General features: G+C 36.7%; 1 protein-coding gene across 1 annotated transcript; it reads right to left on the bottom strand.

The window, feature by feature from the left end:
- Positions 1-644: 644 nt before the first annotated feature.
- On the bottom strand, positions 645-15546 carry LOC113724781 (protein EXPORTIN 1A). The gene is made up of 32 exons (XM_027247660.2): positions 15113-15546; positions 12808-12924; positions 12078-12170; positions 11927-11998; positions 11698-11805; positions 11539-11621; positions 10800-10938; positions 10476-10544; positions 10313-10390; positions 10083-10145; positions 9957-10001; positions 9142-9249; positions 8959-9054; positions 8454-8654; positions 7712-7771; positions 6990-7100; positions 6713-6810; positions 6335-6443; positions 5471-5536; positions 5266-5364; positions 5090-5170; positions 4898-4987; positions 4189-4274; positions 4001-4081; positions 3740-3922; positions 3111-3177; positions 2446-2556; positions 2213-2320; positions 1997-2134; positions 1785-1922; positions 1604-1708; positions 645-1224 (listed from the first exon to the last, which is right to left on the bottom strand). The coding sequence occupies exons 1-32, from the start codon at positions 15212-15214 to the stop codon at positions 1102-1104; spliced, it is 3228 nt and encodes a 1075-aa protein (XP_027103461.1). The 5' UTR covers positions 15215-15546; the 3' UTR covers positions 645-1101.
- Between the last annotated feature and the right edge of the window lie 891 nt (positions 15547-16437).

Here is a 16437-nt window from a genome sequence, read left to right as displayed (position 1 = left end):
TTAGATGATTTTAATTGTCATAGCTTTTCAACCGCATCATCCTTTAATCCAAAGCAAAACGCAATCTCAATTACGTACCTCCTAATCTCTTTTATTTTTTGAACAAAGAAAATAAAAGAGAAAAAATTCTTAAATTATACGTCTAGTGAAGTTCCCACTTTACAACGCTTCAAAGTCGTTTTGAGCCACTGGCATTTATAATAAATTAGAATTTTTTTCCTATTTATTTTCAAATTTAGTACATTTTTTCTCAGTACGATAATTTACTGTATTAGTAGCATAGAATCTGAAGCAAAAAAAACAGTTGAATGCTTTGCAGTATCATCTCATAGAGCAAGAAAAAAAAATTTTTGTACAACATAATTTTTTTAATTAATCTTTTTTCCACTGGCATTACTACATATAAAATTTACTCTTTTAACTTTTTTCATTGATTAAAAGACAAGATTAAGGAAGGATCATTATAACAAGACCCCAGTATATATATATATATATACCTAAATAGAAAAAAAAAATTTTGAAAAAAACTTACAGCTCAAAATTCCATGTAGGAACACCCATAAATAGATAGAACATAGGAACCAAAAAAAATAATAATAATAAGATACAAAGGAAAAATAAAAAAGAAAAAAGAAACTCTGTCCTGTCCAGAACGGCAGCACCGCTGGTATCTAAACCACCATAAGCGAACCAAAAAGGGATTTCTGCACAACTAGTCAGTCAAAGTGTTTTATACATTACACCTAACTGTAAATTGCCAATGACTAAAACGGCCTTATAATCAGCTATCAGTTCAAGCCCCCGTTCCTCAATTACAATGCCTGGAGGAATTCAGAATCGTACAATGACATGCTCTAATCTAAATTAGAATCTAAATTACTCTACACTCGGCCAATGAAATCTTCAGCAGAAGCCTTTGTACTACCTGGAGAGGCTTGACAAACAAGGAAAAATTTTTTCGCAACATGGTCACAAAATGGAGAAATACGGATCACTCAGCCTTTGATAAAAATGATTGTACGAAATGGCTCCAGGTGCCCAGACCCATGCAAAGCCTATATAAACCCACCAAGATTAACTTCCAAATCCGCCCGTGGTCAGCTATGAGTCCACCATCTCATCTTGGATCTCATTTGGGGCAATCAGCCCAGGAATGGAAAGCATCCTTTGTCTCTCTCTCTCTCTCTGTAGAGCAGCTTCCTCAGCATAAAGATCCTTGTTATCCTGCAAAGAGATTACGCATTGGAAAATCAACTCTATCCACAACACCAAGAAACTTTCTAAAAATAAGTCAGTTTTATGAGGGCATAAGATCCTTCCCCATCTTTGCAATCAGAGTCTCCCCCCTACACAACCAAATCAACGATAGAAATTATTGAGAACGACCATTATTTGCGACGTTTTCTTAACAGCACCACCAAACTCTTTCCCTTTAACAATCAAGCTATCACCACATGAATTAAATCTTTCCCATTCTGGTTTTCTCCCAGGCCAGAACAGTTGCACAAGGGTGGAGAAATAAAGTGAAGGGGGAGTACAAGCCAATGGATAAAAACAAAAACAGAAGCCAAAGCAGGCAACAACCATAACCAATCTGTGATACCTGAGCTGAAAATTCTTTTGATTGCGCAAGAAAGTCTCTTATGTGGTTTTTGAATGTGGGAAGGTCAGTCCTCGATTCAAAAAGCCCATTCACAAATTGAGCAACCTAAAACACACACACACGTCAAAACAGAAATAAGAAATGTACATTACACAGTGTTGAACAAATAACATTTTCATACCTCTGTCGCTGTCATGTTGGGAAACGATGTACTTAAGAGTTTAATTGTATACTCACGAACAAAGACTGCATTATTTGGATATGCATATGCAACTGAGGATGCATCCCACAGGGGTTCGGTCAATCCACTACTCTCTACCTGAAAATGTAACTAAAATCAGATAAGACATGCTCAGTTGTGAAGCTGGCGAGATTTGTAAAATGAGAAATTACCAGACAGAACAAATGCTGCAGTACTAGAACATGCAATTTGAATCCAGGTTTATGAAATGTGTCTGTCAGAACAGCAAAAATCTCTTGCTCAATCATCAAAAAGTAGGTCCGGAAGAACTGATTACAGAACTCAGAAGCCTGCCAAGAAACAGACCAAAACCATGAGTACCACCATGGAACCAGCCATGGAAGATCAGATAGGTGAAAATTGCAGACCTGGAAGTTCTTGAGCATCTCTAACAAGAGATTTAATCCTGTTTCAGCGATGTTTCTTTCAGTATGCCGGAAAGCCCAAATGATGGAATCCATAACAAGTTTAAGTTGCTGCAGGAAATCATAGAAAATGCATTTAACACGAATCTATCGGTAAGGAATATAAATTACAAAACAAGGACTTGTTACTTCAAATGTCATTTGTAAGGATCGCCTATCAGGATAAATGCACAAACCTCGCTTGACAACCGAATCAAAGCAGGGAAGCAGTGCGTAGCAATGGCACGAAGCAACGAAAAAAATTTTAGGCGATGTTCAGGATAATCTTCAAAATTCTTTGTGATCATCTGCAGTAAAACCACAAATTAAATAAACACAGAAAGAAGCAAATGGCTATCATAGATCTCGATAAGCACATGTTAACCACCATCAAGTGCTTGACATTAAAAATCAAATTCAACTACAGATACACCAAATACATACTAGAATTCCAAACATTAAACAGTCCATAATTATAAACTAAAACAAAAAGGTTCTGAAATCCTTCGTAATACTTTAACTAATACATAGTGAAATAGCAATTTTTAGTACATACACAATGTTGTCGTTTTGGACCTACTTTCTCGCTACATCAACACAATAAGAGGTCAATAGATGATCAATAGATAACCCAGCTGTACATAAGAAGCTGATAGCAAAACTAACATTAATCACATACGAATGAAGTCTGTTAAGACCACATTTGCTTTGTAACATGCCAGGGACTACAAAATATGGCATGCATATCCTCATTTCCATTGTAGATATAACTTGATTATTTGGTTGCTACCATATGAATAAGCCCTAAATATACCATAGGTCAGCAAGGATTTAATAGTTTAACAAGGGTTAGCTTACTAACCTCCAACGTACACTGAAAAACAGCTTCAAATATTCGAGGAACATCTTCTATCATCGCACCCTTGTACCTAAACATCAGAAGATGCCAGTGCACATAAATATATAGAAAAACTTTTATTATAACATCTAAGACGAAGATCAATGACAGGAAGGGAAACACTAGTTGTATTTCACAGATTAACTGACTTTTGGGGGGGGGGGGGGGGGACACAAAACACATGCAAGGGGATTGTGTAGACTAATATGGGCCACTAGACTGGTATGGGCCAACTAAAAGCTATTTGTGTAGAGAGCAAGATGACCCTAAACAAACACAGCACGTTAAACAATAACTAAAGATCCCACAACCAACAACAGACAATACACTACTACTTGCAATATAAAATCAAGTACCATAGAACAAACCAACAAAGTCAGTATATGCCATCACATCATAGTACTCAGAATCAAAGAAAAAACAACTTAAATGAAGAGAGGAATAAAATATAAAGTTCAACTATCTGCAAAGAACAAGCTCTGTGAAACATATTAGTTTATTATAGTAGCAAAACAAGAGAGAAATTCTGATTCTCTAGCATCAAGAAATTTAAAATTCAACTATCTGCAAAGAACAAGATCTAGGAAACATACTTGTTTATTATAGTGGCAAAAAGAGAGAGAACTTCTGATTCTCTAGCATCAGGCAAATTCCGGGCATAATCACCAAGAATTGGGTCCATCATCGGGGGCACAAATTGTTTTCCTATCTGTGGTTGATCTTCGGACTTATCTAAGAATGTCTCTATGAGTTTAAGCGTTTCCCGCTTTACCGAGCTGCACAGCAGGCCAAACAAAAATAAGAAAATAAAATGGAGTAGGAATATTAAATGAAAAGGCCAAAAAAAAACTTACCGCAAGAGTTTCACTATGGATGTTCTATAAGCATATGGTCCTCCTTGCGCAAGGCTTGTGGATATAAGCTCACTATACATTCTGTTGTAAACACAAGTATCAACAAAAGCATCTCATAGCTTATTGAGCCATTAAGTAAAATTCAACAACAGAATGGTATGCAGGTAAGAATTCTACTATTACAATACCTGTACACATTAAGCATGTCCAGAAAGATAAGAGAAATCTGCGACAAGAAGTAGGTTCCAAGGGAACTGGCAACACTAGTATTTGTCTGCAAGTAACAAAAATTTCCACTAAAATAACAAATGTTTTTTCATCAAGACAAAGTGCAGTTCCCATCCGCTGGTCCACATGACCCTACTATAAAAGCATGAGATACAATGAATATCAAAATATAGGGCTTCGGTGACAGTAAGGTAGAATTCAATGGTGATGGCACAGTGAAGGCTCATATCTGCTCAAATTTTGAAAAGACCAACTTCTCACAAGCAGATTCATCATCAGAAAACTAAACCACACTTGTATGTTTAACTTTTAAGTTGACAGCTATGAAATTGTTATACTGATGATGAGGTCCCTTCAGCACACTTTATAGGCGTCTATCACTCATATTCTAGCAGCCTTACTTTGGGGTCAAATGGAAGGCCTTTAAATATACACGTCATTTTTCAGAACTTTCCATAGCAAATCTCTTCTACTGCATCAAGAGGAAAACCTGATCTAATTTGCATAGCGCTAGAGATTCAAATAAGGAAGACCACTCACATAGAAACCACATATATGTTAAAATCCATAGAGTCAACCGCTTGGTAATCCATTTCCTAAAGAACTAATGCTTTATAAATAACAACAAAAACAGCATATTCGAGCTTCACAAAGTCTACTGCACAACACCTGCAATATGTTGAGAACTGCCCTTATAATATCTTGATCTTTCAAGAAGTCCACACTTTGACGAGCTTGTCCAATAATTTCATTCCATCTCTGCATAAAACAACAGGGTCAAAAGCTTGAAACCCTTGGTACCGAGCATTCGCCATCAGTAAAACCCATTCCCATTCTAGAAACCAATAATATGGATCTTGCCTGATTAGGAAGCTCCATCAGCCGCTGCAAGTATTCATCCCTCTTCTGAGGGTCAGGTTCAGCTTGAATCATATGACCAACCTAAAGCAGTAACAAGGCAGCAAGTAATCAAATCTTTAACAAAACTAAAACTTCAAACAAATTGAAGTAGGATAACGCACTCTAAATGCACTTACAGATTCATAAAAGGTATGAATCTGATGGGGCTGAAGATCAGCAATTGTTGTTGGAAGAGTAGTCAAAAGTTCAGAGACAAATGGTTCACTTTCTCCAAGCTAAAAATAAAGGAAAATCAAGAAGTATCAACTGTCATGGAACGAGGAAAAGAAGGGGAAGAAGAGAAGTGAGGGAGGGGGGGGAGAGTACCAAAACCAGTCTTACCTGGAGGATAACAAATTTCCGCTTGCATTTCTGAACAATTTTCAGGAAAGTGTCACAGGCCATGTCCTATCAAAAGCCAGATAACTCCATTCAACAATAGTTACCAATGCACAGTATTGCCATTGGAAAGCAACATTAAAAAAAATTTTCAGGTTGAATCCAGACAACAAAAATTTCAAAAATGGAGCATGGTAACAGCTGCCTTCACACGAAGATAAGAATGTGTATGTAAGTAGAAACAAGCCAGCCTTTAAGACGCAGAATATAAGAAAGTCAGAACATTGCTGTCAAATTATCCCCAGCCTTCGAAGTTATCCAATAAATTGAATTTTCTCTTGAGATTATTTGGAGTAACCTTCAACACATTTCAAAATACGTACCCATGTGGTTCAAAAACAAAAGTTTAGGAACCAAAAACAAAGAAAGAGAACTAATCTCTCTTCAAACTAGGCAAGAAAGCACTTGTTCAAGTCCTAACTAAGGGCTTCTTGTCCATAGTTTAAGATCAGCTGACTTGAGCTTTATTTCAAGCTAAATGCTGGTTTTCTAAACTTCTTCTGTCTTCAACTTTTAGCTTATTTTAAGCCAAAGAAAAATTAAAACGAAATAATTTCTTCTGAACTGCTTTTCAGCTTTTACTTTCCAAAACAAATAAAACAAAAAAAAGGGTTTAAACATTTTCAACAGATATTTAATAGTTAACTTTTGTACAATCAGGTTGAACAAAGCAGCTGTAGAACACACGCCTGAGATTCCCCCACCAACTAAAGGCGCATGTAAAAGAATCTCACAGTACAATATCTAGATTGTTTAGCTAACAGCAATACCAACCACATCTGAAATACACAGATCATGCAAACAAACCTGAACTCCAGGATGTGTCTCGTGCATGAACTCAAACAACTTATTCACAACAGTTTTCAGAAACTTCCAATGAGCCCTCAGAAATCTTGGATACTGACCAACCACATACCTGGAATCAACAGGAATAACGATGAGGAAATTTATTAGGCTGACAACAGAAACATGACATTGAATGCACACAAGGAACATGTCAACGACACATACATAAAATGTAAAATGAAGAAGCGAGGCAAGAATTTACTCATCCAAGACAAGTAAAGGAGCCTAGTTCTAAAGTCAGAACAAAGGCAACTAACAAACTGCCATAGCATGCTAGGTAATGTTCACAAGAACCAAAATAAAAAAAAAATAAAAAGAAAATGCAGTTTAACATCTCACATTATATTACTTGCAATAACTGCTTTGTTGTCTTTGCCTTTTGTAATCTCACAAAGGTTTAACAAATCACGTATCACCATCACAAGAAATCTGTTTTCCTGTCACAGTTGATGCAAAAAAAAAAAGGTAAGAAAATGGTGAAAAAGAAAAAGAACTACAAAACTGAAAGTAATCCAAACACAAGGTCACATTCCGAATAGAAAGAAGCCAGAAAAAAGTCACTCAGCGCAGAAAGACTAACAAACAGGAAAAAAATATATAGCATAAAGCAATACACCTGTTCCTCCATCATTGATCCTGATATAGATCCTATTGCCCAGCACAAGGTATTTAGGTTGTTCCACGTCCAATCCTCACCATTCAGCTGTTTATTTAACTTCCTCAGCATCTGTTAACAAGATTCATCATACATGTCAACACCCCTTTTTTTAAAATTTTACATGTCAACTCCTTAAACAAATATAGAAGAAAATCATAATAACTATAACAGTTTCGACAAGGAAAGATTTGAGCACCATCATTCATTTATAACCCAGGCCAACAAAATTGATGAGAACCATAGGCGGCCACCACAAATTGCAAAGAATGTTACACATAATGGATACGAGCTAACAGAATGCCATTTAGGAGCATAATTGGCAGCCAATTGTACCAGATTCAAAGTAATAAAACAACTTAGAAGCGCTGTCGCATATGCAGAACGCTAATACCCATCATGTCCGTTAATTTCAAGTCCCAATCAATCCTCTAAAGAGTCGAAGCACACAACTTATACTTTCATGCAAACTATCTTTTCCATGCATAGGGTGGTCACTATGAGGATTTGCTATAGATATAACATAAGAATCTCTACGTTGCCATAGACCTAACCACTTAACAACAATACAAGAAGAGTAAAACCAAACTATCTTAATAACAACACAAGAAGAGTAAAACCAAACTATCTTAACAATCGAGGCATGGAAATTAAGATGCCAGAAGACTGCATGCAATGAATACCTGCTTTTCAGTGTCTTCATGATCCAGATGCGATAAGTATATCAAGGTTTCTCGCATGATCTGCAATATCAAACTTCATCAAATATTGCAGCATCGACATCGCAAGGGAACTTATAGACATCCAAAAAGCAAGGCAGGGGAACTTAGTGATCAAATATTGCAGCATCGACGTCGTAAGGGAACTTATAGACATCAACAAAGCAAGGCAGGGGAACTTAGCGCTTAGTGTAAATTTCCAGTTTCAACAAGTTAGTTGTTAGGCAAGAGCAAGCGAAAGCAACAAAATCATTTTCTTACTTATTCTATGAATAGAATGCTGAGAAAACACAGCATATAATGAGTTCAACTCCAAAGCCTGCAATTCAAAACTATTTTCTCCCATGGAAACACACAGGCACATCATATTCTGGTAAGATAAACAAGTAGAAGAATGCACATGCGCTTCAACATAAACTTGCAGGTCAATAATCAATACCAAACAAGGACATCGAATTCACCACTTGCTTAAGAACAAAGACACCCCAGATAACCATTAGCAGCAATATCTGGATACTCTCTGAGTTATATTATTGTTGATTCCATCATTTCTTTCACCTTTTGTGCAAATAAGAGCATTTAAGTCAATTAACTAGTAGTTGGTCTTCTACCTTCACATAGAAAGATTACCATACGACTAAGCATATTGAGCCAGCAAAAAGAGCGGAAGGATAAAAAGGAAAGGACTCCTAAACAAGAACAAGACCTTATATTGAACAAGGACATCATTATCCTTCATAGTTTCACGAACAATGTTCCCATTTTCATCTTCAACAATCAGAACTTCTTCAGGCTTAGCCATCCGTGAGATCATGAGCAATCTCAACTTTGACATCGGCTCAGCATAAAGCTGCCGTCTCTGCAGAAGCTGCGAGCCAAGGCCATCAACAAGACCCATTGGCATGTGCTAATGTGACCAAAAAAAAGGTCCATTGTCAGGAAAATATCAATCAAGAGTATGTAAAGATCATTCAAGGTTTTCACCAATGTGTTAGTAGAAACAGCCAACAGGCAATGATGACTGAGAAACAAGGGTCCATTTTGATGGAATCTTTTGGTGTTGTTATTAGAAAAAAATTTAATATAGCTACTTTATTGAAAAAAGTGTGTGAGACCAAAAGGTGGTCCCAGAACTTGTTATTATAAAATAGACTTTTGAGAAACAATCCAAAAAAATGGAGTCAATAGTGGAAAGAAATAATCTATAAAACCTGCAGGCCAATCATTGCTGTGGCTGCAGCATTCTCCGAATTATGGTGTGCCTCAAACAGCTCCAAGACCAAGGAGTTCCAATAGTCGAGACAAACCTGTGTAGTCATGCCAAAACAATGATATACAATCAGAAATGACAGTGCTGAATGCTTACTAAAATTGTAACACAGCCATACACATACCTTAAAAACCTCAGTGTCATCAACATATGAGATGTTAATGAGATACTCTAGTCCCATCAACAGGGTATTAACATTCTCTGGGGCAGATTCCAGCACCCGTATGTGAGACTGCCAAAAATTAATCCCATTAGCACAGCTGCCAAACAAAACTTTGCCACAACACGTCTCCATCAGTCCCGTGACCAACATATATTTGTTACACAAAATGGTATTAATAGGATTCTATCAGAGTATGTAGTATGCATTCCTGAAGATCAATTTCTTATAGTTACTATTGTACTCTCACTCTAATGTAGAACCAATTTATCCATGACAGCTTTTTTCTACCAGACTCAGAAAAGAATTTACATGTATATATGGATGTACATATGGCAAGCACGAAATAGACAGCTTTTAGCTATGGACACCCCAAAGCCGCTTGATGCTGGCAATTTGTTCACCAAAAGGGAGGAGAAAGTAAAGTCACTCCATATCTAAATAAACAAACTTGCTGATAACCTATCAAACTGCTATATCAAAAGTCAAAGGAAGTAATCAGTATCATGTAATCCACAGATGCAGCTTAACCACAAATGTAAAGTTGATCAAATCAATACTGCTTCAGCTGCAAAAGGTAAATCTAAAGGTTTATACTCCTAATTAATCCCAGAAAAATTGTTAATTCCTAATTCTTTGATTTTGCAAAGCTTTAATTTCAATCCATTAAACAGTTCTTTCACCTCAGATAATTAAAGCAACTTCCTGGCCGCGTAGCACATACAATCAGACATATCACCAGCATACAAGTGGCTTGACCACAAAGAAAAGAAACTTGCCTTGAAAAAAGATGTGAAAAACAACGCTAAATTCTGGATAAATGCCTGAAGAGGAAAAGAAGAGAGTCAGCTTGATAGATGTTGAACAAGTTTTAAGACAAAGATAGACAAAGAAGATAAATCCACCTGCTCCTCACTGCTACCATTGGCATAAGCTTCAGGTATATTTGTGGTAAGTGGGAGTATGGCCTGAATACAACAAAGATATTTGGAATCAGCATATAAATAGAAGAACACATGTTCATGCCCAAGCTCTACTACAATTGAGGGCAAAATTATGCAGAACAAGCACAAATTGAATATGACATCCCACCAAAGTTGCTCCAATAACCTCAAATTCAACTTAAGCACTAGACCTGCAATTGCATGATGAATACGTTGTACATCTTAACATATTGAACGTTGTAGAAATCCCCAAAATTTAGAGCGGCAACCTGCAAAACATCAAAATTGCATCAAGCATCGACTCATTCAGGATGCTATCAGGAATTCCTACCATGGAGACCTGAAAAAGATTACCTCAGTCAAACATTGGAGGGTGAGATTACGGTATGCGGGAACAGGAAAAAATTTAAGAAGTGTTTCGAGCTGCAAGTTAAAAAATACAAGGAACTTCAGAGCCATCCAACTATAATGGAGTAAATGACAGCCAAGTTTCTACAGAAAGGAACTAGCACGGTAAATGACAGCCAACTTTCTATGGAAAGGAACTAGCATGGTAAATGACAGCCAAGTTTCTACGGAAAGGAATAAGCAAGAAGGACATCCATGTTGAAATCAATATCATGCTGCAAACATCCAATAGTCCCTCCACTGACAACTCCAGGAAAGCAATGTACAAACCAGTGGAGATTCAAAAATGTAGCCCAGAGGAATCCATGAAAGGAAAGCATGCAGTGTGGCCAGTGTAGCCCTGATGAGCTCAGTTCTTTGAGATGCTGACAGTACATATAAGCATAACTCATGAATGAGTTGAAACTCGCTGAAACAAACGCAGAAAACATGTTATAAATGTTAATCATCAAGATACAATATATTCAAATCCATGTACGGAATACATCAAAATACAATATATTCAAATCCATTAATGAAGTACAACAAGATAAGAGGAACACGACAATGAATCAAGATACAAGTCATGTATAATTAAGGATGATTTCGGCAATAATCATCAGATGCAGCCCAAATAAGAAAGATAAAACTACTAAAGGAAAAGCAAATTATGAATAACACAAGAAAAATGCCCCAATTTTAAGGATGATACTTGTGAATATTTTTCCTAATACAAAATTCTTTTTCTTTATTAATTCAACATGTGAACCATACTCATCCATGCATCTCAAATCAAATTATTAAAAAAATATATCTAGAAAGCAATACCAGGGAGATCATTCAAATGTTTAAGGGATGCTCTCAATACATGAACTGGGATCTTACCCATAGCATCATCACAAAATTAGCTACATAACATAACCAATCAACAGAGATGAATGCCTAAAGCAATGGATCTACAAGATCAAAGAAAAAAATTGCCATTGCACGTTATAAGACCCAAAAAGTAACCTAATCCAACATAAAATACCTGTTTAACGATTGTTTGAGCTCTTTAATCTTGAGTTGAGTCATTTCACCCCTTGAGAAATCAAACACCTCTTCACTTAAAAGCTGAAAATAAACCCCACATTAACCAAGAGAGCCTACTACCATATTTCAAGAAGAAATAGGGATTAATGTGACTAACTTTCAATATAGCCATGCAATTTTCACAAATAGTTTCACTCGTTTTCGCTGCAGCCACTAAATCGGGAATGAAACTTCGCCACCTAGCCGGCCATTCATGCTTTAAAATCTGTCAATTCAGATGAAGCATGCTATCAAGATTACATAGTAAAAAATAATCTGAGGCTACAGATCGAAGGAGGAACAACTATTCAGCCTACAAATGATTGGAGGAAGCAAAGCAAAGTTACCTGAACCAATATAATGTTTAATTTGTTGACGTAAAGTCTTTCACGACGAAAAGAAGCTTCATCACTTGACAGCTGGCAAAAAATGCAAGCAGAATAAGTAATATATTAAGAGTAAGTGCATGGGAAACAGAAAAGACAACTGAAGTATCACCTTTACAATAACTTCAGAGATATAGTTTTTCATCCCATCTCGTTGTTCAACAGGCAATGCATTCCATCTATATTTGATGACACCTTCTAGAACCTGCACATGGAAACACCATAAATGCTCCTCCACGTACAGTGCACATGGGAAAGATAGAGTCAAAGCACAACTACTTCACACAAAACAACATTCCAACATAAATACACGATAACAGATTAATTACCAACAGAGGATGAACAATTGTAGAAAAGAAGATTGCTAAAGAAGAATCCTACTGTGCTGTTCACTGTCAGCACCAGCTGTCACAAATCCAGTGCAACATCGAAGCAAGAAATACAAGACCAATGTTAAAAAAGGAAGAGTGTCCTTATTGCCATTAGAACTAGAGAAAGAAAGAGGGAGAACCATCCTTGGGATGCTTTCAATGCCTAACCACCATTCATAATAAGCTCATTTCAGACACGAACCAACAAATGTTCCCAAGCAAAAGCACACAACTATCAGTTGCAGTTTAAAGATAAATTTTCCTCATAAGTGCCAATGTAGTAGCAAAAATATCTCTAGCTCCTAATAGCTAAGTCTAATAACCAAGTTCGAAATAAAAAAAAAGTTGACAGAAGCACCGAAAAAATCAAGCTTTTTTAATTAATGCAACATTTCAAATGCCGAGAATAAGCCATTGACAGGAGACTCTAAACAAGAACCTCCACACACTTTAAAACAGTATGCAACTGACCTGTAAAGCAAAAAATTTGGTATTCAAGTTCTGGGTGTTTGATAGAATGTGAACCACTTGAAGCCACATATCTGGATTATTTTGCAAGTCCCGCAAAATATGATCCGCAGCAGTTCTCTGCAGCACACAATTGAAAAAGATACATCGATAAACTAAGTGTAAACCCACTGTGGTTGTTAATGAAACACCCAATATTCAGAAACTATATACCGAAATAAAATAAATTTGCAGCCCATCTATATTGCTGGAATATAAAACAAAATAAATAAATAAAATCATTAGAGAGCAAGTACAGAATGCAATATCACAAGATATTATGTAGGTTGTAATCACGCCTGAAGAAAAGCATGATCATAGAAGCCCATCAGAACAGTTACTCAAAATTTCCTCTATTTGCTCTATACTTGCCCATGACTCCACCTTAAGGAAACAAAAAGACATGAAATGGATCCCTAAACTGCTAGTCTGATGGCCAATATTCAGCTCCAAAGTCAAGTGCAAAGCCTCTTTCAAGTCTGAAAAGCAGGTAAACTCTTTCCATCGTAGTCAAGAACAGCAGAAATTGTACTTCACAAACTCACTCTCCCATGGCAAGATATTGAACCTTCATGGCATCAAAGGAATGAGTTGTTCTCAAACCTAACAAGTCAATATTCCACCAAAAGGAATGACCCTGCATCTAGGAACCTATATCCTCCACCGATCTCTTGTTACCTTCAATTTCTTTATCCTCTTCATACTGCCAGTTTGTTCTTACCTTTGCGTCACCATATTTTCCTTCAGTTTCCATTGGTTAGGTTACTCCCACCACACTCAGTTTACATTTGACCCAGCTTCATACTCAGTTTACATTTGACCCAGCTTCTTTTCAAACCAGTCACTAATCTGTGCATGTTTTTCAACAGAATGACATGTCTATGACAACCATGAGCCTTTTTAACCTCATCCACACAGAATCATCAGGAATGGCTAACAATAGGTGCAAGAAATGGTGCAACATAGAAATGATGTCCAATACGTGTGACCATTTTACATAAATTCTACAAATGTGATGAAGATTCCATCATTTTCAGCAATGCAAAAGTGCTAAGGTAAATTAAATCCTATAGTTGCTGAACAAACTTAATCCCCCCCCTCCCTAAAGTTTCTATTGTGGAAAGAAAAAGTGGTGCCATGTGTGTAGGGAGGGCAACTGTAACTCTGGATAACAGAGCCTCCTGGAGACCCAAAACTTCTAGAGCAAGGTTACAAGAGAGAGAAAAAATCCCTTTGAGGCATCCTGTTGGGCATCTTTTGTTTAAACTCTAAAGGGCACCCTCCTGTAACCTCAGCTAAGTGCCTTCCTCACAAGAGGTCAAACTAAACTCAGGCACTACACATATTATTACAAGAATTATCTGCATAGATAAATTTCACCACACTTAGTTGCAAATATCCTGCAAAGTTTACTTCTTTTAGGAAAATGCGCCACAAACCTGTTATGTGTAAGTCAGATTCACATATCAAAAAGTAAATAAACAGTTAAGAAAGTGGTACAAGTGAAACCCTGCTTTAAGCTTCCTCTGGTACTCAGAAACTCATCAAACCTAAAGCAGCATTTTCACACCTAAGGATACATGGTCAGTCAAGATGATTCAAAGTTCATTAGGAACTTTGCATTTTCAATACTTAGGACGAGAACAAACAGAATTGAAGATTAAAAGTGTGGGAAAAAAGGGAATTTTCAAAAGTCCAAGGTCGACTTAACAAGATTTAAAACAAAATGATATCCCAAACTCCGAACTATAGCGCACTTTCATGTGAATTTGTGGAGAACGTTAACTTAAATGGGAAGGGCGTGCATGCACGAAGACATTTAATGGATCCACCAAATATCCCGTGCAACGCCCAGGGGGAAAAAATGGAAGATGAGAAAAAAGTGAAGCTTTGGATTGTAGAAATTGAAATTATGAGCAGACGAGTTCCCCCGGTCTTAATCATTCAGGAAACAGAAACCAGAGAAAGAGGTGCAGTAAAGGAGAGCAGGAGGAGGTTAGTCCTATCTTACGAGAAATTTACAATTGAGGTCATGACTTTGCTTGCATTTGGTAGCAACTGGAAATGCTTTAACCATAGCAATAAGAAACAGGCAAGTAGAGAATCGCAGGAAAAGACAAGAAAATGCAGGGAACAGGAGAGTGTGATGAACATGAACATGAATATGAATATAATGGGATGCATACTAATACAAAAGTAGTAGACAAGTGTATAGGAAGGAGGAGAGAAAATAGTACTGGGAAAAGAGGAAAAAGAAAAAAGGCCAGACCTCTTCTTTAGATCCGGTGCCATAGAAGGCGGCAACAGTGGCGTCGAGTAAGGAAACATCAATCGGCTGAGACAAATCCCTAAGCTTGTCGGCGGCGGCCATTGAGCGGAGATCAGAAGGGGGTGATAAACCCTAGAAATTAGAAATTAGAATGGACGGGGGGATAGTAGGCAGCAAAACCCTAGGGTGGAGAGTGTGGAGGTGGAGCAAAACCCTAGTTTAAGAATCGAGAGGGGGCGCCTGTGAAAAAGAAAGGAAGAGAAAGATAAACAGAGACGCAAAATAGGCACAGGACGGCGACGGTTCTAGAAAAAAAAAACACACGCACACACACACACTGGCACTTAAAAAGACAGCTTCAAATTGAAGCAGACACAAATAGAGAGAGAAACTTTGAAATTTGTTTAGGCCCTTCCCTCCTCTTTCTCCTCACTGCTTGTTTTTTTATTTTATTCATATAATAAATGTATGTACGCTTTATCATCAAAGGGCCGGTACTACTTACTATAACTAAGCCATACCCAGTCACCGCACCGGTATCGCCCAATGCCCTGCATTTCACTTCATCTTTTGTACTTTATTTTATTTTTAATTTTTTTTGTGCATTTATGTATTCATTAATATTTGTATTAATATTTTTCTTTTCTTTTTAAATTAATTATTTATTAATCCGTTTTACTTGCGTAGCCTTCCTCTGGGTAGGAGTAAATATTTTATTTTTACCCTGCCAGCTGTTACTTGTCAAATATACTCGTTATTAATTATATAGTAAACGTTAAAAACATATATATACATATAGATATTTGGGCGAAGAGCGGCGCTGGTTGCTCTTCTTGCCAGCGGTGGCAATTGGGTTGTAAAATTGTATGTAATGCGGTGGTTTGGCCGAGAAAAGGAAATGGTACAAGTCTCCTCCTCCTTTGGTGGTTGATCGGTCGTTCCTTTTTTCCTTTTTTTTTTTTTTTTGCCCTTTTGTCAAGTCGAGACCATGGTCTTTATCTCCCTCTTATAGTTGACCAAAGATTTGAAAATTAATAAGTGCTAAAAGTATTAAGTTGTTTAATTAGTTAAGTTATATCTGTTTAATAACTAATTCAATTATAGTATTGGTTTGAAATATCATAAAAGTATTATGTTTTTATCTTGAAAAATGCCTTTATTTGTGTATTTATAGAGAAAAAAATGTATATGTGTGTATTTGAGAGAAATATAAAATAATGAACCAAGTTACAAAGGTATAATTTCGCAAACCTCCCCTATAGTTTTTAATAATTGTGGAGAGCTCCCTTCAAGTTTTAAAAATTAAATATACTTCCCCTATTTTA

The sequence above is a fragment of the Coffea arabica genome, chromosome 2c, assembly GCF_036785885.1.
Source record: "Coffea arabica cultivar ET-39 chromosome 2c, Coffea Arabica ET-39 HiFi, whole genome shotgun sequence".
Lineage (NCBI taxonomy): Eukaryota > Viridiplantae > Streptophyta > Magnoliopsida > Gentianales > Rubiaceae > Coffea > Coffea arabica.
This window is presented reverse-complemented; position numbering and strand designations above follow the sequence as displayed.

Bases quoted from the DNA above. Each gene is read 5' to 3' on its own strand.
- LOC113724781 (XM_027247660.2), bottom strand. From the start codon at position 15,214: ATGGCCGCCGCCGACAAGCTTAGGGATTTGTCTCAGCCGATTGATGTT. The intron at 4,275-4,897 runs GTGTTGTGCAGT...TGTTACTTGCAG, and splicing joins CAGTTCTCAACATATTGCAG to ACAAATACTAGTGTTGCCAG. The intron at 1,709-1,784 runs GTATGAAAATGT...TGTGTGTTTTAG, and splicing joins CCAACATGACAGCGACAGAG to GTTGCTCAATTTGTGAATGG.